This window comes from Cricetulus griseus, chromosome 3 (genome assembly GCF_003668045.3).
Source record: "Cricetulus griseus strain 17A/GY chromosome 3, alternate assembly CriGri-PICRH-1.0, whole genome shotgun sequence".
Classification (NCBI taxonomy): Eukaryota; Metazoa; Chordata; class Mammalia; order Rodentia; family Cricetidae; genus Cricetulus; species Cricetulus griseus.
Genome location: NC_048596.1, coordinates 44,430,659 through 44,454,553, shown reverse-complemented (window position 1 = coordinate 44,454,553; position 23,895 = coordinate 44,430,659). Strand labels below are relative to the sequence as shown.

The 23,895-nt window shown below is 35.5% G+C and overlaps 1 protein-coding gene across 3 annotated transcripts in view; it reads right to left on the bottom strand.

Annotated features, from left to right (window-relative positions):
• Positions 1-23,895, bottom strand: part of Vps13a (vacuolar protein sorting 13 homolog A) — a 173,391-nt gene that overhangs the window by 40,792 nt on the left and 108,704 nt on the right. For all 3 annotated transcript variants that reach the window (XM_027406578.1, XM_027406579.1, XM_027406577.2), the window contains exons 45-53: positions 23,580-23,740; positions 19,582-19,685; positions 14,154-14,436; positions 10,649-11,044; positions 10,112-10,216; positions 9,852-9,998; positions 4,597-4,725; positions 3,981-4,114; positions 1,044-1,173 (exon numbers count right to left, since the gene is read on the bottom strand). In XM_027406578.1, the coding sequence (XP_027262379.1) occupies positions 1,044-1,173; positions 3,981-4,114; positions 4,597-4,725; positions 9,852-9,998; positions 10,112-10,216; positions 10,649-11,044; positions 14,154-14,436; positions 19,582-19,685; positions 23,580-23,740 (1,589 nt within the window). The remainder of the gene's footprint in view (positions 1-1,043; positions 1,174-3,980; positions 4,115-4,596; positions 4,726-9,851; positions 9,999-10,111; positions 10,217-10,648; positions 11,045-14,153; positions 14,437-19,581; positions 19,686-23,579; positions 23,741-23,895) is intronic.

Genomic DNA, 23,895 nt, shown 5'->3' with positions numbered 1-23,895 from the left:
AACTCACATCTACAATTACAGGACTTGAGAGGCTGAGGCAAAAGGATTGCCATGAGCTAAGCTAACCTGGGCTACAGTGGGATCCCTTGAATCAAAATATAAGACAAATAAAAGTCATATATAACAACAAAAAAATAAAGCACTGATTTTTCAACAATTACTTAGGAATCTCCTTTATAAACACTGTGTTAGGCACCAATGAGATGATTCAGCAGGTAAAAATACATGTAGCCAAGCCTGATAACATATATGGTAGGAGAGAACTGATTCACACAAGCCATCCTCTGACCTCTACAAGTTTGTCTGTGGTACACTTTTACTCATGTGTGCATGTATGCACATATATACAAATCTACACATATAATAATAATACATAGATAAAAAGTAAAATAAGGGGCTGGAGAGATGGCTCAGTGGTTAAGAGCACTGGCTGCTCTTTCAGAGGACTCAGGTTCAATTCCCAGCACCCACATGGTAGCTTACAACTGTCCAGTTCCAGGGGATCTGACACCCTCACATTAATGTATACAAAATAAGTTATTGCCGGGCGTTGGTGGTGCACGCCTTTAATCCCAGCACTCGGGAGGCAGAGGCAGGTGGATCTCTGTGAGTTCGAGGCCAGTCTGGTCTCCAGAGCGAGTGCCAGGATAGGCTCCAAAGCTACACAGAGAAACCCTGTCTCGAAAAAACCAAAAAAAAAAAAAAAATGGACTCTAAGCCCATAGACAGGAATTATCTTTGATGTTCTTAGAACATGGTACATGCCAACTCTTGCTATGGCCTTGCATACTCCTTTAGAGAAAGGACAGACTGGTCACTGGTTTCCATTTCTACTTAGCTTCTGATTAGAATTTGAAAAAAGATAAACCTAAATAAAATTGGCAAAAGTTAAAAATAACTTTAATACCGCTTTAAAAAAATCTTTGTTAGGTTTTACAGAACAGCAAAAAAACAGCCCTTAAAATCAACTAGGAGTAAAAGAACACCTGCATAAAAAACAGAAAGGCAGCTAAGAACTCCATAATGACCGACTTAGTACTTACATCCTTATGTGTTACTTCACCATAGCTTTGCCCACAACTCCACTTCAGCTTTCGAGAGCCCACTGGATCAGCCCATGTATAATATACTGCTTTTCCAGGAGGAAGGGAATCTTCTATTTCATTGAGAGAACTGACAGTAAGTAATAAAAATATGAATAAGTTAAATGCAATTGACAAAAACATAAAAATCCTAGATAATATTTCATTGTTATCCCATTAGCTGAGATTTGTAAAAAATTCTAATTAAGACTAGAAAAGGTTTTTTCCCCTTACACAATGAAAAGAGCACATCTATATTTCCTTTCAGAATGATATACCTCTTCCAATGAAAAATGTATTCTCTAAGAAAACAAGAATATTTCACTGTAAACATTTTTCTGAGGAAATTACTTCTTGTTTTACTTTAAATTATAGAAAAATATTCTAAAAGTACTAAACAGGGGCTGGAGAGGTGGCTCAGATGTGAAAAATACATGTCACTCTTCTACAGGACCCAGGCTCAGTTTCCAGCACTCACCTCAGGAGACTTACAACAACCTGTAACTAGTTCTAGAGAGCCTGAACCCCTTTCTTGCCTCTGAGGGCAATTGTACAAATACGGCATGCACACCCACATACACACAAAGATAAAGTACTTGAACTCAAAAGTAGTGCAGACCCTGGGTTTAATACCCAGATTCAAAACTAGTCAACAATAACAAAAAGTGAAAATTAATTAGATATGATGCTAATTTCACATATCCACAAGCAGAACAAGTTATTTTCCAAATTATTAGATAATATATATGATATAATATTATGGTAAAGGACAGGGATATAACTCCATGGATTAAGTGCTTGCAGCATTAGTGTAAGGAACAGAGTTTGGATCCCCAGATAAGTGTTTCCTAAAACCCAGACTCAGAATGCAGAGACAAGGGATCCCGGGGACAAGACCAGCCAGAATCTATGAGCTCCTGGCACAGCCAGAGATCCACCTCAACAAATAAAATGAAGAGAAATTAAAGACGCCAAGCAGTACTTTGGGCCCATATACACACACTGTATACATGCACTCACACTCATGAGAACACCACACATACACGCATGCACTCATAGACATCCACAAGCACAAAAACAAACAAGGCAAAGAGATAAAATTCAGTTATAACTACTAAAACAGGTTAAATATTCCTATTAAAAGATAAACAACCAAACCTAATGGCACTCCATAATCCCAGTAGTTATGAGGAAGAGGCAAGATATTTTTGAATTTAAGGTTAGCTTGGGCCACTAAATAAAACTCGTGTTTAAACACCAGGAGAAAAACACTAAATAAAAACATTGACATTATAGACTTGGAAAATGAACAAAATTCTAAATATATGTTCACGAAAAAATCATGTTTTGAAACAATTTATGTTTGCCATAGTGCTAAAAATTAAATCGGTAAATGGGTAGGTAAAAGAGAAAAGGAACATGGAATGGAATACATCAAAATACGGAAGTGCTGTGATTAGACAGATTATCTCTTTTTAAAGCTAATTTACTAGAGAATTAAAATGAACAATTATTATATTATATACAGGACATAATAGCCTTAAGTATTTAACAAATTCCTAAATATTCATAAATCTATCTTACCACTTTTTAAAAAGGAACTGAAGACACCAAGAGGGAACCCCCACTGGTGTTTCTCATATAACAGAGAAAAAAAACAAATGTAAATGTGCTGATTAGCTGATAACTTTGTCTTTAAAGGAAAGATTTAATGTTTAAATGCAAAACATTCCTTATAAAAATTTAATCAAGCCTTATCTTTGATAGTAATGAGGATTCAAAGAAAAAGAAAACTAAGAATGTTAGCTATGTATTTGCATATATCTTAAACATGGAGAAATGGACCTTGCAAAGGTGCAATAAAAGCCTATGCATAGCAATTATAAGGTCACAAAGAGCTTCTTCAGCAGTCAGGCTCTTCTTACAGGGAAATAACCAGAGACAGACTCTGAATGTTGAGGAAATAAAGACCGTAGCTTCGTAGTGTAATAGCCACACCAGGGAGAGAAGTACTTAGAAAGGTAGTCTAGAAACACTTTTTTATTTAATCAACAATTAGAAATAAACATCAGAGGAAGGACATGTGCATAAATGCACTGAAACTAATTAAACAAATGAAAATAAAAAAAAAACAACAAGAAAAAGCAAATTTGAGGTAGCCTAGAGTCATTAAGTAGAGGAAAACACAGTTTTAGAAACTTCAGCAGCACTAAAAGACAAAACTTCATAGAAAATCAAAATAAATGATGTTAATAGCCATCCTAATTGACTTATGTTTGGTTATGGTATTAGGGAGCAAGGAAAAGACAGCATCTATTGTTTGACAAAAATTTGAAAATTAGGCACATCATATTTTTAAAAACTATAAGAAACAGTTCAGGACTAGGGAGATGGCTCAATTGGTAAAGTGCTTGCTACAATCATGAGAATCAGTAACAGATTCTATCCATAGGGTGGAAAGCCAGAGAGGAAGATAACCAACATCTTCCTCTAGCCTCTAGGCAAATACAACATCCATGTGTACAGACACACACACACACACACACACACACACACACACACACACACACACACAGAGAGAGAGAGAGAGAGAGAGAGAGAGAGAGAGAGAGAGAGGACACAAAATTTGGGGACTCATGACTGGCTTTGATGTATTCCTCAGCAGATTTCAAAATGACTAATATGTGTGACACTGGCTTTAGTTCTTCCATGTGTCTTTAAAAATAATTATAAATACCAAGTCAGTTCTACTCCTGTATAACTGAGTGTGATGTTTTGAAAAGAGAATCGCTTTAACATAAATTCAATAAAATTAACGGCAATTTCTTAAGGAATTATTAGAAGGAATTTACATTTCCTCAAATAAATCTGCTAATCATATTGTGACAATCACTTTACCTTTGCTTGTACTGAACAAGGTCATTCTTAGTATGATTTATTATTAGGAATGTAGCTGCTCCATCATGGTAATCTGAAAATGTGATAACTGTAGAGTGCTCAGCCAAATTAACTTCCGCAATAATTCCTCCAAGCTTAAAGGAAAGAAAAAAATTTAATGTGATCATCTTGCTAAGAATATTAACTGATAACATTTAATACTAAAACTACTCATAGGATAGTTTATGCCACATTGGGTGCCAAATGTAGCAGGCTTTTTCTTTTTTGGGCCACCAGCCAGCTCTCAAATCATGACATGGATATTTAAGATTATTAGTTATAAATGCTCGTTTCTGGCTTTCTTTCTTTCTAGCTATCGTATACAAATGAAATTTGAGTATATTCCAGTGTTTATTCTAAACGTGCCCACTAACTTTCTATATAATGAATTATTTTATATTTGTTTCACTTTTTTTTCATAAAAAGAAATGGTGACTAATTTTTAATAAAGGAGGAAAATCACTGGGAAATTATTTGTTACAAAAAGAAAAGTGTAGTGTGTGTGCACACACATACACTCATTTTTCTGATGATACACACAAGATAATGAATATGAACACCAAGAGAAAGCACTCACCTCATTATTCAGTCGCAATAAAATACAACTTTCTTGCTTGTTAAAATGTATCCTTTTGGGAGGATCTTCACTCCTTTCAACTCGAATAAGAAGAATATTGGAGGCAGTCTCAGGCCAAAAGGGGATACACTAAAAATGTATTACACGTATTTAAACAGAACTCATCATAAATACTTATGTCATTTAATAGTCTTAGAGAGTAGCAAGTAAACTATTCTGCTCTCATTTGCTGTCATCACCCTAGAAACTACAAGGCTCAAAATAGCAACAATACTCATAGAACCTTTTCTCAATGAGAAACCAACTATATTAAAAAATGATGCCCATTCTAAACACCCCAAGCCTGAAGTTCCTTTAGAGTCCCAGTTTCGGACCATATTTTTAATGTTTAATTACATAACATATAAAACAACAATACAGTATCTTTTCTAAGTGTTATGTATGGGATCTCTGGAGACTGGAAAATACACCAAGCTTCTTTTAAACTTTTTAGTTGGAAAGGGAGTCTAAGCTTAACAAGACATAATGGTCATGATCAAACATTTTAAAGTAATTATTATACATCAAATAAGAATGAAAAATTTTAAGCTAGCAAAAGAAAATTTATCTTAGATGAAATTGAAAAAGAAAAATTAAAATTGAAAAAATGTCTACAGATGTAGTTTTCAAAAGATAATCAGGACTCAACATTATCTGTGAGTGATAAAACATACAAGATAAAAACGTTAAAAATGAGCCGGGCGTTGGTGGTGCACACCTTTAATCCCAGCACTCGGGAGGCAGAGGCAGGCGGATCGCTGTGAATTCGAGACCAGTCTGGTCTCCAGAGCGAGTGCCAGGACAGGCTCCAAAGCTACACACAGAAACCCTGTCCCGAAATGCCCCCCCCAAAAGAAAAAAAAAACCAACAAAATAATAGAGTATTTAAAGAGAGATTAATTAAAAAATAAATAAGCCATGTAGAGATGGGAAATACACAGGTATGTTATTGTATTGTCTTTGAATTTTTTGAATGTTGAAAGGAAACCACAGATTCTGGGACACATGGGATTGTGAAAGGGACTGCTGAATTAAACCAGACTAGATACTTTAGAAATGCTGTAACTTTAAAATATAAGTCAATTTTGCTTTGGGGATGATGTTAAACTTTTGTTTCCACAGAAAATGAAAGGCTGTGGATTCATTCAAGGTTAAAGAAGATCAGGTTTGATCAGGTGAGACTCCCCAATATCCTGGCTACATAAATAAATAAACCTAAAAAATTATAAAAGACAGGTAATGCATATTTTACCTGCTCAAACATAAAAAAAAATCATCTTTGGTTGGCTTGTGTAAATCTATGCTTTTATTAATGTATATATATATATACATTAAAAACATATATAACATATATAACATATATATATTTATAATATATATGTTACCTTTGAAAGTTTGTGTGTTTTCAGAGCAAGGAGACTGGATACCAATAAAACGGGTGGCCAAGCCTCTCAAAGTTCGTCGTTTCCTCAGAGTTCTGCATCCAGAACAGTTTCAAGGCTGCTAGCTGAGATGGTCCAGCCTCACGGATTATTCTAGCCAGGCCTTAACTATTATCATAATTTTCTCAGAGTCCCCAAAGATGCCAGTGCCCCCAGACAACACTAAGCAATCTAGAGAACACAACACCCACAATCCCAAGGAATGGGGGGGTGTTTTTTTTTTTTTCTTCTTTTTGGTCATTTAGTGGGTTATTGATGATTGTCATCATTTAGGGGGTTTGGTTAAAACTTATTACTGGCCATAGTCAGGAAAAAGCTAAACAAAGGAGTTAGAGTCAAGGATCTTTTTCTGAAGGGGGATATAGTATAAAAATGAGATAAAAGGGTGGATTGTTGAGTCTACTTTTAAACAACCACTAGTCTCAAATTATTTTACATTGATATGGATTTTTGTATATTGATACAAATTTCAGGTTATTTTTGTTATACTGTAATATATGTCTACTCTTGTTTAAAGTATTGTACCTATGCAGCTCATTTAACAATGTAATATAAATTTCTAGTCCTTGAAACTTATTATTACAAACAATTTAGGATAATTAAGAAATACAGGTTAGTAGATAGTCTTCTAACAAATTTGTGGCCATGTTACGTATGTTTTCAAGGTAAAACAGAGATATAGTTTAGATAGACAGGTGCTCTTCAAACACTTCAGAGACTGCACTAGTTTACTGCAGAGAAGATGATAGGCATCAAAGAATCTCCATATGGAGTTTCCTTTCATTGTGGCAAGGTTAACCACTGCACAAAGAACTGTCCTTGCCTCTTCTGCTGACAGCATGCTACACAAATGGACAAGCAGAACACACAGTAAAGTGACTGTCAAACTTTGCCAAAACAAGGTGGGCCGGTCCTTTAAAATTCCTGCTTCACTGAAGAGTCTGCCAGATATTCTAGGCCTATAAGCCCAAGATTGGATGCCCCAAATTTACAGAAGAACCTTGGGTGACTGTCTAGACAGATAGTTGTTTCAGTCATTTCTATAGTTTTGGAAGTGGCCTGCACTACACTTCTTTTTTACACAGGTAATACATCCTTAGGGGTGTTTGATGGAGTTGAAGACTAGATAATTATAGTTTTCCTTAGTTATGATAGAAGGCAACTTAGGTACAAAACTTTAGATTCATCAAGAGAGTATAGATAATGAAATATTTTCTCTAAATTCTCCAAATACTAATGGGCTGGATATAATGAATGTAATTCTTACTTGATAATTGTTTTTATTGTATATAGGTTTACTGTACTAGAGTTAAAACCGTTCCTTTTTATTTATTATGTGGAATAATCCTTTACAATGTGTGAAGACCCATTACTGGAATTGGTTTAATAAAAACCTAAATGGTCAATAGCTAGGCAGGATTTCTGGGACAGAAAATGCTTGGAAGAAGGTGAAATGTCAAGGGGATGCTAGGGATGCAGAGCAAGCAGCATGGGTTTTACAAAGTAAAGGTAACCGAGCCACATAAAAGTAGTAGATTAAAAAATATGGGTTAATTTATTTTACAAGAACTAGTTAGAAATAAGCATAAGCTATCGGCTGAGCTTTCATAGTAAGAAGTCTCTTTGTCCTGGTTTGGGAGCTGGCAGGATGTACAGAGAGAAACTATGAAGAGACTTACTGAGAATTTGTTGAAAACTTACAAAAAAGTTAAGTTGGAAAACATTTACTGAGAATCTACTAAGTTTAATCACCGATCAAAATCTTTTTTGTTTTGTTTTTGTGTTTTAAGACAGGGTCCACTTAGTCCCTGCTGTTGTAGAAAATGCTATGTAGACCAGGCTGGCTTTAACTCACAGGAACCAGCCTCTGACTCTCAAGTGCTGGGATTAAAGATGTCAATCATAACTCCTGGCTCTAATTTATTAAAATTGTTTTTATATCTTGCTAGCCATTACAGTATACTGCCAGAAAATTCTAACATTTTTAATCACTGATAAAACCTTTCTAACAAATCCCCATTTTATTTTAAGGTAAAATATTTTCGACGGCTACAAAAATCTACATAATTACCCCTTATTCCCATTATGGCTTTGTCTTCTAATTTTCCCTTCTCCAGTAATACTGGTCTTTTTGACTATCTCTCAAAAATCTCAAAAACTCCTCCATTAGAGTCTGTTTATATTCTGTCTCTCATGCTCACTCCCTAAATAACCACATTGCTGAGAGGTCAGTCCCAATACTTAACATAAGTTTTCAGGGAAGATTTAGGTAATAGAAAAGCTTAACTTGGTACACCTTAGAATGAAGCAAAATTAATTTTTAAAAGAGTCATTAGTTTCAAGTTTTATAGAAAGTAGTAGTAATCCACAGATATATAAGTACCTCAGAAAATAATCAGTAATTCATGTACTGATACAGTTATGTGATACCAATTAATAACAGAAAAAAAAGACCTATAATGCAATTAAAGAAGAAAGACCAGTCACTTGCAAAGAAATGACAGAATCGTAACATAATTTTCAAGAAAAAGGAAACCAAAGATATTGGTGGGAAAGATAAGACATTACAAACCAAAACAAAGCAGAAACAAAAAAATAACACCCCCACAACTTGACATAAAAACAAAACAAACAAAAAACACTGCTATAGAAATAATGATTAATGCAGAGATTCACAGCTAAGCCCTGGGCTAACCTCCCAGAGTCCAGTCAAAGAGAGGGAAGAATGATAATATGATTTAAGGGGTCAAAACCATTTTGGGGATATCCACTCAGACAGCTGACCTGAGCTAGTGGGAGCTTACTAACTCTGGACTGGCAGTGGAGGAAACTGCACAGGACCAAACCAGGCCCTCTGAATGGGTGTGACAGTTATATGGCTTGGGTAGTCGGTAGAGCCACTGGTAGTGGTACCAGGATTTATCCCTAGTGCTTGACTGGTTTTTGGAGCCCATTCTTTTCTTTGGAGGGATACCTTGCTCAGCCTAGATATAGGGGGGAAGGGCCTTCCTTTGGTCCTGCCTTGAAGATGTGCCAGATTTCCTTGACTCTGCATGGGAAATCTAACCCTCTCTGAGGAGTGGATGGGGGTTGGGGGATGAAGGTGGGGAGAACAGGAGGAGGAGAGGGAGTGAGAAATGGGATTCATATGTAAAATGAGAAAAGATTGTTTTAAATAAAAAATGATAAAAAAGAAAAAATATTTGAAGATGACTGAATAAATAAATTTAACTTTCATCAACAATGAATAAAATAAAATAAAATGAAACTTCAGTGGACAAAAATCTGATGTCATTTATTTCAAAATCAACCCTAATAGAAATTCTAAAACTAATAATTTCTAAACTATTAAATTATTAGTTTAAATTATTAGCTTAAATTCTAAACTAATAACTTCCTGCTCTTTAATGGTATTTATACTACTAGTGCTGTTATTTCCAAATTTCTAATACAGTTATTTAACCAAACTTGTTAGAATTGGCAGTATGTATTATCCTGATTAAGCTAGAGAGCAAAGGACTAGTTTTAATAATTAAAAAAACCTAGAAGAAACAGTCAATAAAATTTTATGGAACTGAAACAAAATTAGGACATGAGGGAATTAAAACAGTGTATTTAAGGAATGTAACATCAAAAGTAAAACACAATTAAAAAGTACATTTTAATTAGCATATATTAACTTTACAAATTGGGTTTCACTGTGGTATTTTCACATATTCTATCATATACACTCAACATAGAAATACAAATACAGTGTGAAGTTTATTTACATACCTGCTCTAAGTCAAGAGAGAGCCATTTATCACTTCCTTCTTCAGCCACTGATATATGGTATTTGCTTTTGTTTTTAATCATATAAAAAGGAGTAAATATCACAATTCTAGTAATGTTAAAACTGCTGAGGTTTATAGTAACACCAACCTAAGGAAACAATTAAGACTGTTTGAAAACTATTACTATTGTACACTTATAAAATTTAAGTATCCAACAAATATAGTTTTGATGAAAGTTTCTTTAGCACAGAAGAAACTCACTTGGTATTCCATTTTCAGACCTTTGCATTTAATGGCTCCATGACTACCAACAGTATCAATTGAAAACTGATCAGAGAGCTCACTATCGGTTACCATAAGCTGAACCTAGGGGGAGAAATGAGATAAATTACAATTTAGATACCATCTCTCTGTGTATGGTATGGAAGGTCAAACTCAAAGCTTTGCATGTAAAAAAAAAAAAACAAAACTATCTAACAATGTAATAAATCTTTAACATTAAATGGTTACTGTTTTGGCTAGATGTTTCCGAGACAGCGTGTAGTGAGACAGGGTATAGCTCAGGTTGGATGTAACTTACTACGAACATATATAGGCCTCAAAAATCAACATTCTCCTGCCTCCCAAATGCTGGGATTATAGGCACATGCTACTGTAGCCAGCTATACTAACCTTTTAATCTCAAATATTTAACAAACGTTATTTCTATCTAAATTTTATATTTTATTGTTTAGAGCTCTAAAAACTGAAACAGAATTGTTTATCTAAAGAGTAAAAGTTAGAAAAAATGACACATACCTTATTGTTGTTAAAAAAGTGATTTGGCTGAAAGGAAAAGAGAACTGGCTTTTTATAATTAGGTGGATGCTTTCGGTGTATTCCATCTGCTTTGTACTGTAACATCCGATCAGTTTTATTGACCATCCAATATGGACTATGAAATGCAACAATTGTCTGACCAGTATTGTAAGTCATATGGATAGCAATATCCAAATCAGTCTTTTCCATTTCTGTGAGACAGGTAAAGTTGATGAAACTGATGTCTTGTTGATTAGGTTTTATATGAAATTCACTTTTCCAGTCATGATTAAGATAGTCAAGCAACTTTAAATGCAGCTTAGCTTTGTCCATTTCAACATTATAAATCTGTGATGAATGTCCTTCACTTAGATTAAAAACTGTGTTTTCAATGCCCTAGAATAAGAAGCAAAAACATAAACAAACTTAAACATGCTTCTAAAAAGTACACTCCCAAATACACTTATTCTTTCCACATACTACACAAAACTCTTTTGAAGTAACTGTCATCTAGTCACCAGTGTTCTTCAAGCTTTAAGTCTACCCTAGTGCTTGGCCTACATTTGAGTAACTGTCCTTATTAAAAGGCTCTAGATAAACTCCTATAAAAGGCTAACATTAAATGACAAGAGAAACTTCATAGAAAGTTGTAACTATAATGCCATAATCAGTAAAACTAAAATAAGCTCCAATTTATCTACTAGTTATTGTAGTTTTAAAACTAAAAATAACAAAAAATATATAAGAAAGCTGTTATAGGGGGCTGGAGAGATGGCTCAGAGGTTAAGAGCACTGACTGCTCTTCCAGAGGTCCTGAGTTCAATTCCCAGCAACCACATGGTGGCTCACAACTATCCCTTATGAGATTTGGTGCCCTCTTCTGGTGTGCAGATATACATGGAAGCAGAATGCTGTATGCATAATAAATAAAATCCTTAAAAAAAAAAGAAAGCTGTTATAATCCAAAAAAAGAAACACATTGTCTGCCAGTTTTAAAAACAATGCCTTTATTCATTCATCTATTATCAGTTCATGTTGTTTATTTTATTATTTTTTATAATTTATTTATTCTTATTTTATGTACATTGGCATTTTACCTGCATGTATGTCTGTGTGAGGGTGTCACATCTTGGAGTTACCAACAGTTGTTAGCTGCCATGTGGGTGCTGGGAATCGAACCCAGGTCCTCTGGAAGAACAGTTAGTGCTCTTAACCACTGAGCCATCTCTCCAGCCCATGTTGTTTATTATATCTCAAAAAAAATCACTAATTTTTTCCACTCACACCTTCATTACCTGTTCTTATCTCTAAGACTTTTCTATTGTCTTTTCCCCAGATCCTTCCTACCATTACAACAGAATTTCTTGAGTTTTAAATAATATCAATTAGTGAACTTGTACATGGAACAGACTATTCCACAAAACAATGATGGTAGTGTTGGTGGTGCTAAAGCGGCTAATAAATGACAACCATGTACCTGTGAGGCATGGTAGTAAATTCTTTATATACTTGACTAATTTGATTTTTCCTACGACTTAACCATATAAGTTTTTATCACTATTTCTATTCAATAAAATATAAAAATGTTTAATCTATCTAAAAACTTAGTAATTGGCAGAGCTAGGATACAATTCCAAGTCATGATGGCCACGTACCAACTACTTATCATTATGTTAAAGCATAACCACAGATATGTTAATTCCTCCTACTTCACAAAAAGACAAACATGGTATGTACTCACTCATATATGGATTTTAGACATAGAGAAAAAGGATTACCAGCCTACAATCCATACCCCCAGAGAAGTTAGGAAACAAGGAGGACCCTAAGAGAGTCATACATGGTTCCCTGGAGAAGGGGAAAGGGACAAGATCTCCTGAGTTAATTGGGAGCATGGGGTGGGGAGAGCTAGGAGAAAAAGAAGGGGAGAAGAGGAGGGGAGAGGAGGACATGAAGGAGCAGGAATATTGAGTCAGGGGAAGAATAGAGGAGAGCAAGAAAAGAGATACCATAATAGAGGGAGCCATTATAGGTTTAAAGAGAATTCTGGCACGAGGAAAATGTCCAAAGATCTACAAACATTACCCCAACTAAGAATCTAAGCAATAGTGGAGAGGGTACCTTAAATGCCCTTTGCCTATAATGAGATTGATGACTAACTTATATACCATCCTAGAGCCTTCATACAGTAGCTGATGGAAGCAGAAGCAGATGCCCACAGCTAAACACTGAGCTGAACTTCTGGAATCCAGTTACAGAGAGGGAAGAGTGATGAGCAAAGGACTGGAGAAATCCACAGAAATAGCTGACCTGAACAAGGAGGAGCTCACGGACCCCAGACTGATAGCTGGGAAACCAGCATAGAACTGTTCCAGACCCCCCTGAACATGGATGTCAGTTTGGAAGTCTGGTTAATCTATGGGGCCCCTCTGGCAGGGGATCAGTATTTATCCACGGCCAGATATTATATAAATATTTATCAGTATTTATACATGAATGGACTTTGGGAGCCCATTCCACATAGAGGGATACTCTCTCAGCCTAGACACACTGAAGAGGGTCTAGGCCCTGCTCCAAATTATATGAGAAACATTAAAGATTCCCCCATGGAAAGCCTCACCCTCCCTGGGGAGCAGAAAGGGGATGGGATAGGAAGGTTGGTGGGGAACAGGAGGGGAGGGGAGGGAGAGGGAACTGGGACTGACATGTTAAACAAGCTTGTTTCTAATTTAAATTTTAAAAAAGGAAAAAAAAATCACAAAACCATAAACATATTGCAACTTACAAAGTTAAATAAACCCACAATGAATAGATTACAGTGAAGAATTATTTTATATTGATAAGCATTGAAGTAAAAATATTTACAAAAGTATCTTAGAAAGAGAAACCCCTTACTTAATCTAAAATTGAGCACTTAATAGAAAACAATACAAACTTTAATTATATAGGTATTGTACTTGAATGGTATTTCAATACCAGTTTCTGTGCTTGTTTCATAATTCATTATCCATCATTCAAACATACAATATATGAACTGCATATGAAGAGAAAGGGCTATAAAATAAATGGTACTATCAGATGGTGACTATATATTATTTATTGTATAAGCCTATTTATAGTTATGCAAATAATATATTATTTGTATATAATTATATACAGCTCAGTAGACTTCTAAGATAAATTAATGAAACATTTTTTTTTAAATTATCTTCTTTGAAAATTACTTCTTTTGTTTATTGTATGTGGTAGAGAATGCTAAGGCTTGCTATGGAGGTCAGAGAACAACTTATGGGAGTTGTGAGTTCTGGAGGTGCAACTCTGGCTGTGAGGGTTGGAGGCCCGAAATTATCTTTTTAAGCATGATATTAAAATTTTCATTTTGATAAGTATTTATATTATTTTTAAGTAATGCTATAATCTTGGTTACAGCTTCAAAAAATTTTGTTTATAACTTTAAATAAATCAAGCTACAAAGACAAGAAGACACTCAGAAACTGTTAAATACCTCTAAATAATAAGCAATTTTGTAGGGAAGAAGATTCCGAATGAGGATAGGTGGCCACAAGTGTATTACATATGGTAAGTCCCAGCCGTCTTCTGAATATACCGACAGAGAAGTCAAATTATCTTTTTCTGGAACAATATTAATAACAAACGATTTCTTAGAAGGGTATATAGATCTACATTTCTTCTTTAGAAGTTGTCCATCATATTCTATGATTTCTTCAAAGTCAATTCCTTCACACATCTGATAGTCCTCATCTTCTGGCTTCAAAGAAAGGGATGATCTGCGCAAAAAATTAAATATAATTTAAAATCATTTTTAAAAACCTTAAACTAGAAGACAACTGCTTATTACTGTAAAGAGTGCTGATTTTCATATGTTATGTTTCAGAGCTATGTAATCACAACCCCAGTTTTCCAGAGGCTCACCAAGTTTTATTTTGATCATGATTATTCTTACAATCTTTAATACATATATCTCAATATGTGTTTAAATTTCAGTATTTTTGAAACATACTGTTCTATGTGGTATGTGAGGGCTCATGCATTTGCATGAGAAGACTATAGTCTCTCACTAAATTTGGAGTTTTAATTCGGCTAAATTAGTTGGTCCACAAGCCCCAGAATCACCTCTGTCCTCCCCAATGTTGTGATTACAGGCATACTGCCATGCACAGCTTTTACATGACTGTTGAGAATTCAAATCTTAGTACTTCACCTACTGATCAATCTCCCTAGCCCTAAGTGTAATTTTTTTTAAACTAAGCTACATCCAAGAATTATCCTTATGAAATATTTATCTTTCACATGCCTGAGTGACAAGGAGCCAGACACGCATGTGGATGCTTCAGTCAGGCGAGACTATAAGGATCCAGGATGCTCTGTGGGTCTTTCATCTGCCTGAGCCACATGGCATCAGGGGGCATGTGTGGACCCAGGCTACCTAGGCTGCATCCTTTGGTCATGTTGGTGTCTGAGGGCTGTGCTAGTGCTGAGGTCATAGTATCATCCGGACCAAGGCTGCTGCTGAGGGCCATAATGGGTCCATGGCCCTAACACAGCCTGGGTCATTGATTTCAATGGCCATGGTACCATGAAAGGCCACACAGATGACTGGGGTCTAGGCTGCAACCCGTGACCATGTTGGCACTTGAGGACCAGGCCATTCTGAGTGGTCCCTGCTACCACCTGGAGCCATGGTCTTATACAGGCCAGGGCTACTGCTGAGCGCCATGTCTGAGTCTGTGGCCCTGCTGTAGCCAGGGTCTGAGTTGATGTCTGTGGCTCCCAATACCATTGAAGGCCATGCTGATGCCAGGGGTTTGGGCAGCCACCTAGGGTCATGCTGGTGTTTGAGGGCCACTCTGCTGCAGGGGCCATGCCAATCTGAGAGGCTTGTGCTGCCACCTGGGGCCATGGTGACACCCAAGCCTGGGCTCCTACTAAGGTCTATGTATGTGTGTGTGTGGTCCTATCACAGCCCAAGTATATGTTGATGTCTGTCTCCCACGTACCAAAGGCCACGCAGATACCTGGGGTCTAGGTTGCAACCTGTGGCCATACTGGTGTTTGAGGGCAGTGCTGCCACCGGGGTCATGCCAATATGGGTGGCCTGTCCAGCCATACAGGACCATGGTGTTGTCAGGGCCTCGGTTACTGCTGTAGGCCATGTCTAGGTCCATGGCCAAACAGCAGCCAGGGTCTGGGCTGATGTCCATGGCTTCTGTTACCACAAGGGGGTGGGGGTCATAAGAACCATGCGTGTTAAAATTTGAGGGCTATGCTGAGCCACCCCTGCCCCTCACTGGCCCTGGGATAGCTGGTCCTGCCTCTTGCTGGACACTGCAGGAGAGCTGGCCCTGCTCCCCCATGGGAGAGCTGGACCCCACTCCCTGCATTCACAAGAGATGGCCCCACCCTTCACCAGAGGCTTACAAGAACTGGCTCCAGTAGCATAGGCATAGGAGAGCTGGCTCTGCCTCTTGCCTGAGGAACAGTCCCAATGGCCAGGACCGACCAACTCAACTATCACCAAGATCCACATCCTGTGCCCACTCTAACATCTGCCCCATCTATGACCTGTTGGAGTGCGTGAAGCGACTGATATGGTGGAACAATAGCTGCAGGAGCTCCATGACTCAGGGTGGAATATCTGAGAGGGGTTTCAATAAGAGTCCAGTGATGGTGGTATGCCAGAGGCACTGAACTAGACCGATGACTCAATGCAATGAACATTTTGGCAGATAGGACTGATTTGACAAATGGGTATACTGAATGGCACAAGGCAGCTCCCAATGCTACTGGATGTTGAAAAGATGGAGGATCAAGGTGGGTTTATTATTTGCTTTGTTTTGAATTAACTTTGGAGGGCATGCTGCAGGGGTGGATATGGAGGGGGACGTGAGTGGGATTGGGGTGCATGATGTGAAATTTCTAAAGAGTCAATAAAGAATTATGTAAAAATTTTAAAAAAGAAATAGTCTTTGTATGGACATACTGTTTTTAATTAACTAACCATTTTTCATTGTTGGGGATAGACCCTCACACTTTTCAGGCAAGCACTTTGCTTCTGAAGGAATCCTCTGTATGTATCTTTTATTTGCAAAACTAGTTATAATTCTAACTACCTCTTATAGATGAACTGTCAAAACAATCTTTTTTTTTGAGACAGGGTTTCTGTGTGTAGCTTTGGAGCCTATCCTGGCACTCACTCTGGAAACCAGGCTGGCCTTGAACTCACAGAGATCCGCCTGCCTCTGCCTCCTGAATGCTGGGATTAAAGGCATGCACCACCAACGCCCGGTGTCAAAACAATCTTTATCCCTTAGTTACTTTCCTAACATTTAGTCTTAAAAGTTTACATATCCTCTGTGAATTTCTGTATTACATGTGATGCTACTGTAACTTGGCTCACTTGGACACTGACCCTTTCACACCTATTGTCCTTTCTTGTGACTTTCAGTTACTAGTGCTCTGGAGTTAGAGATAACATTAAATGATGGTCTTCTGACCAACACACAAAACTAATGTGAAAACAGTTTATTTTGCCTTTGCTACTTCTATAGTATCCATATAAGTTTTATTCTACTTTACATCTTATTTCTACTATTACATAAAATTAATTCCCCTCAAATTAAGGCCAACAAACTCATGCAGCTTGTCAAAGTAAGTGTTTCTTTTATTAGCTTATTTAAATTAAGTTCTGTTAATATAGAAACCGGTTTTCGTCTGTAGTCCAGGCTGGCTTAAAATTCCCTGTGTACCCTAAGCTGCCCCCATACTTATGTCTTGAGAAAGACATAACAAAAAAAATGTATAAAGCTAGCAGCAAGTAGTTCACTGAGAACTGCAGCTCTTTCAAATTCCACCTCCCCTAGTACTGTCTAGAAGAAATTCTCACTCCTTTACACAAAAGCCTCATCTTGTTAAGCGGAGTCATCTTTATTCACAAATTCTCCATGGTAAAATGTTCCCCTTTACCTATTATTATGGCTGTTCTTGGTTGGCAACTTGACTCCAACTGGAATTAACTAAAACCCAAATAGTTGGGCATACCTGTGAAGGCTTTTTTCAAAATTAATTAATTAAGTCATTTGAAGTGGGAAGACCCACTTCTAATCTGGATCTTTGTGGTGGGAAAATACACCTTTAATCTAGATGTTCAAGGTGGGAAGATCCACCTTCAATCTGGGCCACACTTTCTGCCCTTTCTTTGCCTGCTTTCTCTCCCTCTCATGAGTAAGTCCTTTCCTTCACTGGCATTAGAGCCTTCTTTGGCATTTTTTGGATCTTTTGTTGGTAGACAGACATTGTTGGGAGTAGCTGGACCACAGCCTGTAAGTCATCCTAATAAATCACCTTTATTACTACTAACTATATATTAAAACATAAGTTATATATAGAAAGAGAATGAATATGTATGTATTCATTCTATATGTTTGTAGAGGTAAAAAACCCTATTTAACTAAATTTCATGTACCTTCATCCAGAGTCAGTCATTCTTTTTGTGTTTTCATGCTTTCCTGTAATTTTAATACTGTTTGTAATTCTTTACAACTGTCTCTTATCTTACATATTTATCAGAGTTTCAACAGCAACAGAAAAACTCAATTCATTTTGGTACCATACAGTGTCTTATATATTAAGAAAGTAGTTGCCACTCAGTAAAGAAATTAAAGAATCAACATATTCAAATTATACAGAGAAATAACCATGTTCTACTTTAAGATCTTAAAGCTTAAATAATTAAGTGTACATCTACCTGAACACTAGATCAATGTAAAATTCACACATAAGAGTCATATAATAACTAATTTATAAAGATTTTTTTGGCTGGTAATGAACTAATTGAACAAAAAAGTGTAATTATACTGTTTTCTTTACTGTGAACTATTATAAAATATAAAGGAATTTAGCAGAATGCTATTAATTTCCATCATCTAAGACTACAATTAAAGTTTTAAACATATTTTACATTTTACCTTTTAGTGCAAGTTTGTAATGAAATCATCTTTAAAACAAAGTCAGATATCATGGTAATTCTGTTGTGGCTGTAACAATATAATTCTTTTCCCTAGCATGTCTAAACTAAGATAAATGGATCATAAGAGTTGGCCAGTCTGTTTATGTGAAAATATGTGCCACAAATTGCTAACCTGTTTTCTCAGTTTTACAAATCTCATATTCAACTTCCAACCACAGATCAGAGTGACTAGAACTAAGGGACATATGAATCTGCTTACACTATTGCCTCTCTCCTCCTGTATCACTGCTCTGTCAACTTTAGTGTGCCTTCTGAAATAGTAAACTAGAGTGCTGAACTCTACAGAACATTTTATCCCCAGTTAAAGTTCAATCTCCATAAAGGAATACTTTGAATTAAATACCCTGATCATTGTTTATGATGATATAAAAATAATATGTCTTAATTGACCATCATTTCATTTATCTTTTCTTAAAGCATAATATTTGTATCAAGTTTAATTATTTCAAGTATTTTAAATATTTAAGATTACAATTCTACCCATAAATAAATAAAATACATATACACAAAAGATGACGCTGTTTTCTAAAACAATTTCTAAAACTTGTATTATAAAACAATTCTATAAATGCAGAATCCAAATAATATCCAATTAGATATTTTAAAACACATGAACATGTGTGTAAGGTCCTGATGGGAACACTGTAAGCATGTAATAACTACATTAATTATTAAAAGTATAAATAATACACAGTTTAAAATACAATAGTTAATGTTTAGTTGTGAAAAGATGCCTAGATACCTTGAAATCTAGAGTACATGAGATACTTAACAGTGTAGACTGGATCAAAGTTTGATAATTTAAAAACATTACCTATAAAGAATCTGAAACTAAAAATCTCTAACAGTTCAGGGCAAGTAAAAAGATAACAAAATAAAACCTTACCTGTAAGATTCTAAAGGTATGTTGAATTCATTTTCAGGTGAAGCAATTCCCAATAAAGTATCCCCCTCAAAAACGGAAATTGGGATTGAAAAATGATTCTTAATCTGAGAAAAAGCAAACCATATTTAATATTAATATAAGAAAAGTATTTTAAAAATATGTCCATGTACATATATTAACATAGAATCTACCAGGCAACATTCAGCTTGGTCATATAAATTAGAAGAAAATCTTTAAAAACAAAAGGAAACTATCCAGGTTTATATTTTATTGAAAAATACAACTTTAAGTAAGCCAACATCCCAGCATAGATGAGGGAAGGATGTGTAAGGCACCACACCAGCTAGGGAGCAATTTGCCACTGATGGCTCCTGGGGGAGGGAGAGTCAGTTTTCTTCAGAAGGGTTTTCCCTGGTAGGTTGCCCATCTTCCAGTGGATGGCCCCACACAGAGGCATTAAGGGCACCATTACTTGGACTCGGTGTGCTATTAAAAGATCAAAAAGGCATGAAATTGGGAAAAGGATAAAAAGGCAGAGTGTTTAGGGAGCTACTGACCAGGAGAGGGAGTCATTTTTTTTTTTTTTTTGAAAGGTGGATACTGGCAGGTTCTCTGTTCACTAACGAGTCAGTGGATGTTTAAAAAAAAAAAAAAAAAAAAAAGGACATTAAGTGGCAGGGAAAGAGGAAAGAATAGGATGCAATATGATTAAGAGACAATTGTGAATGGTTTCAAAAATAAAAAGCAAATCAACTATGTCAACATACAGAATGTCAGACTGGGAAATGTTATTACCACAGTTAACAAAAGGACTAGAAGAATGCATACACAAAAATTTTTGAATATCATAGAAGTTACAAGCACAATGAAAATGGAACAGAATAAACAGGGAATACACAGACGGAAATGCTAACTACTAACAAAAAGAGAAAAAAGATATTCAATATTCCTAGAAAGCAAGAAAATATAAAGTATAACCACAGACAAACTTTTCACAACAAAACTGGCAAAAACAAAACAACTATAGTTGTAATGAGTTCATATCATTATCCAGACACTGACATTTCACAAAACTCTCCCTCCTCCATTTCTTATAGTCTTTCTGCCTTCCCTTTCACTGGTTATTTTTATCATACTGTATATATGGTTCTATTCTTAACATATTGTACTTATGCAACTCATTTAACAATGTAATATAAATTTCGAATCTTTGAAAGTTATTATTACAAACAATTTGCAATAATTAAGGAATACAGATTAGTAGATAGTCATCTAACAAATTTGTGATCATGTTAGATACGTTTTCAAGGTCAAACAGAGAGATGTTTTAGCTAAATAGATAGATGGTCTTCAAACACTTCAGAGATCTATAGAATATGGCATTTAAGATGGTTCTATAACATAAGGCTTTTTATGCTCCTAGCAGTACCAATCTACTTGAATGAAGATGATGGTCATAGGGGCTGGAGAGATGGCTCAGAGGCTAAGAGCACTGACTGCTCCTCCAGAAGTCCTGAGTTCAATTCCCAGCAACCACATGGTGGCTCACAACCATCCGTTATGAGATCTGGTGCCTTCTTCTGGTGTGCAGATATACATGGAAGCAGAATGTTGTATACATAATAAAAATAAAAATCTTAAAAAAAAAAAAAAACGATGATGGTCATAGAAGAATCTCCATATGGAGTTTGCTTTCTTTGTGGCAAAAGTTAGCCACTAGGCAAGAAACCTCCCTTGCCTCAACTGCTGACAGTATGCTGTGCAAATTGGACAAACAGGACACAAAAGAAGACAACTGCCAAACTTTGCCAACACAAGGTAGAACAATCCTTCAAAATTCCTGCTTCACAGAAAAGTCTGTCAGATATTCTAGGTCTGTAGGCCAAAGATGGATGCCCCAACAGTGGAGAGAAACCTTGGGTGACTGTTGAGGCACACAGCTATCTTTAACATTTCTACAGTTTTGGAAGTTGTTTGCTTTGCACTTCCTATTTACTCAGGTAATATTTTAACCTTCTTGGGTATCTGATGAGGACTGAAGACTAGATAGTTATACTGTTTTCCTGCACCCAATTAATACATTTATAACACAATGTCCACCTAAGGCCCAGGAAACTTAGAAGGAAAAGGGCAGAAAGATTTTAAGAGTAAGAGGTTCAGGACATTTGCTTCAAGATAGTCTCTTCTTAAAAAAAAAAAAAATAGACACAGGGGAGATTATGAGAAGGGGTGGATCAGGGAGACGATGAGAGGAGGAATGTGGATTGAATGTTATCAAGATACATTGTATAAATCTCATAGGACTAGTAAGAATATTATATTATTCACAATAGATATAAAAATATTTTAAATAGCTGAATTACTTCAAATAAAGTAAGTGATTTACACTCATTATAAATTTATACATGTTTTAAAAAAGGGGACCATAAATAGTTAAAAAATAAATTCAACAATTGGAAAAATTTCCAAAGAAGCTCAGAATTAGTGTAAGTACTCTTTTAAATGGAACAGTATAACCTTAACAACCAATTTCTTAGATCAACTCAAACTATAGTTTAAAACTTTCCCCAAACACATTAAAAATTTAGATCAAGATCTTTTATGAATATAAATGCAAAAATCTTAAACATAATTTAAGTCATATCTAACAGTTTTCTAGAAGTTTAACAATTTTAAGGCAAAGATTTATACTAGGAATAGTGTTGCTTAATGTTTGAAAACCAAAGTCATTCATCACATTAACAATTTTGTTTATATCCTTTCAATAAAGATAAAAAAATTGCAAGGAAAATTAACTAAAATATATAAAGTACAATGTCTTTTTTTTTAAGTATAGTTGTTGAAATCTATTAGAACAAGCACATGAGTCTAATAAAATGAAAAATAGTGAATGTTATAATAATCTGTATTCTAAAAGATAATAATGGTAATCAAAAATAAAGTTATTTAATAAGAAGAATCATTTTATTTTTAAAAAATGAAACACTTATAACAGTTAAAAACAAACAGGAAAAAATAAGGAGGGATACCATGATTAATGATTTAGACGCAGAATAATCAAAAAGAGAGTTCAGAAATAAGCCACCAATATACAAGGACAATGAGGACAATCTAAGGCGAAAATATCATCTGGCTTGCAGCAACTGGATAACCAAATGGAAAACTTTGAATCTCAAATCTGGCCTCTACATACACAAAGACTAACTCAAAATGAAAATGTGGTATTCTCCATACACCAGATCTACTTCTCAGTAACCTTATGTAGCTACATACTCTGCTGATTGAATGGAAAAGTCAAATTCTGTTCTCTATTAAGTCTATATGAAAAACAAGACTGTGTAACTAATGTACTGTGGGCTAAGAGAATGTACAGCAAAGGAAAGCAAAAAGAGAATGAAGCTTTTGAATAGTAAACACATTCAATATCTTGGTGGCTATGAAAATTTCTTAAGTGTATCTTTATACCAAAACAAACTTTACATGCTATTTATTTACATGTATGTATTTCAATAAGTCTGTAATTTTCTTGATAATTTTACTACTAAAAATATAAACATGCTATAAGACTAAGTAAAATACGATGCATATATTTATAAAATACTATACGCACTGTATGAAGCAGTTCTACAAGAAATGATGAGATTCTAGTGCTCATGTCACAGGAGTACAGTTACTATTGATGAGAGTATTTGTTTCTGCAACACTTTGTATTCTTTTGGCAATGATTTGCTTGAATGTTTCTCTTTTCTTTTTTTTCTGAGTAGGGTTTCATGTATCCCAGGCTGGCATTAAACAGATGGTACAGGCAAGAATGATCCCTCCTGCCTTCACTTCATGAGTGCTAAGATTAAAAAGGTATGCCACTAAATATATATGTGGTATGGAGGATCAAGTCAGAGCTTCCTGCATCCAAGGCAGGCATTCCAACCAACCGAGCTACATCCCTGGGCCGCTTCAAACATATGCATAGAGCTTCTACCCATTTCTTTACTTCATACCTGCACTGGGGAGCGGATTGTTACTTTCTTACTTCCTTCAAACATGTCAATTTGACAAACGATAGATCTTTCAACTCCAGACTCTCTGTGTCTTACTGTGTACAGACGCCGTCCCACTTTTGTTAAAGGAATCTTATCAGCAGCAGAGTGGTTAACAGGCGCTAAAACAAATATAGACATTGCTGAGTTAATTAGAATTCATATGTAATAATTTCAAACGTATGTTAAGCACTAGATGATTGTCTTCTAAACAAAAAAAGTCTTTGAATATAATCAATATTATGGGATATTATTCACCTAAATCCTTCAAAGCATT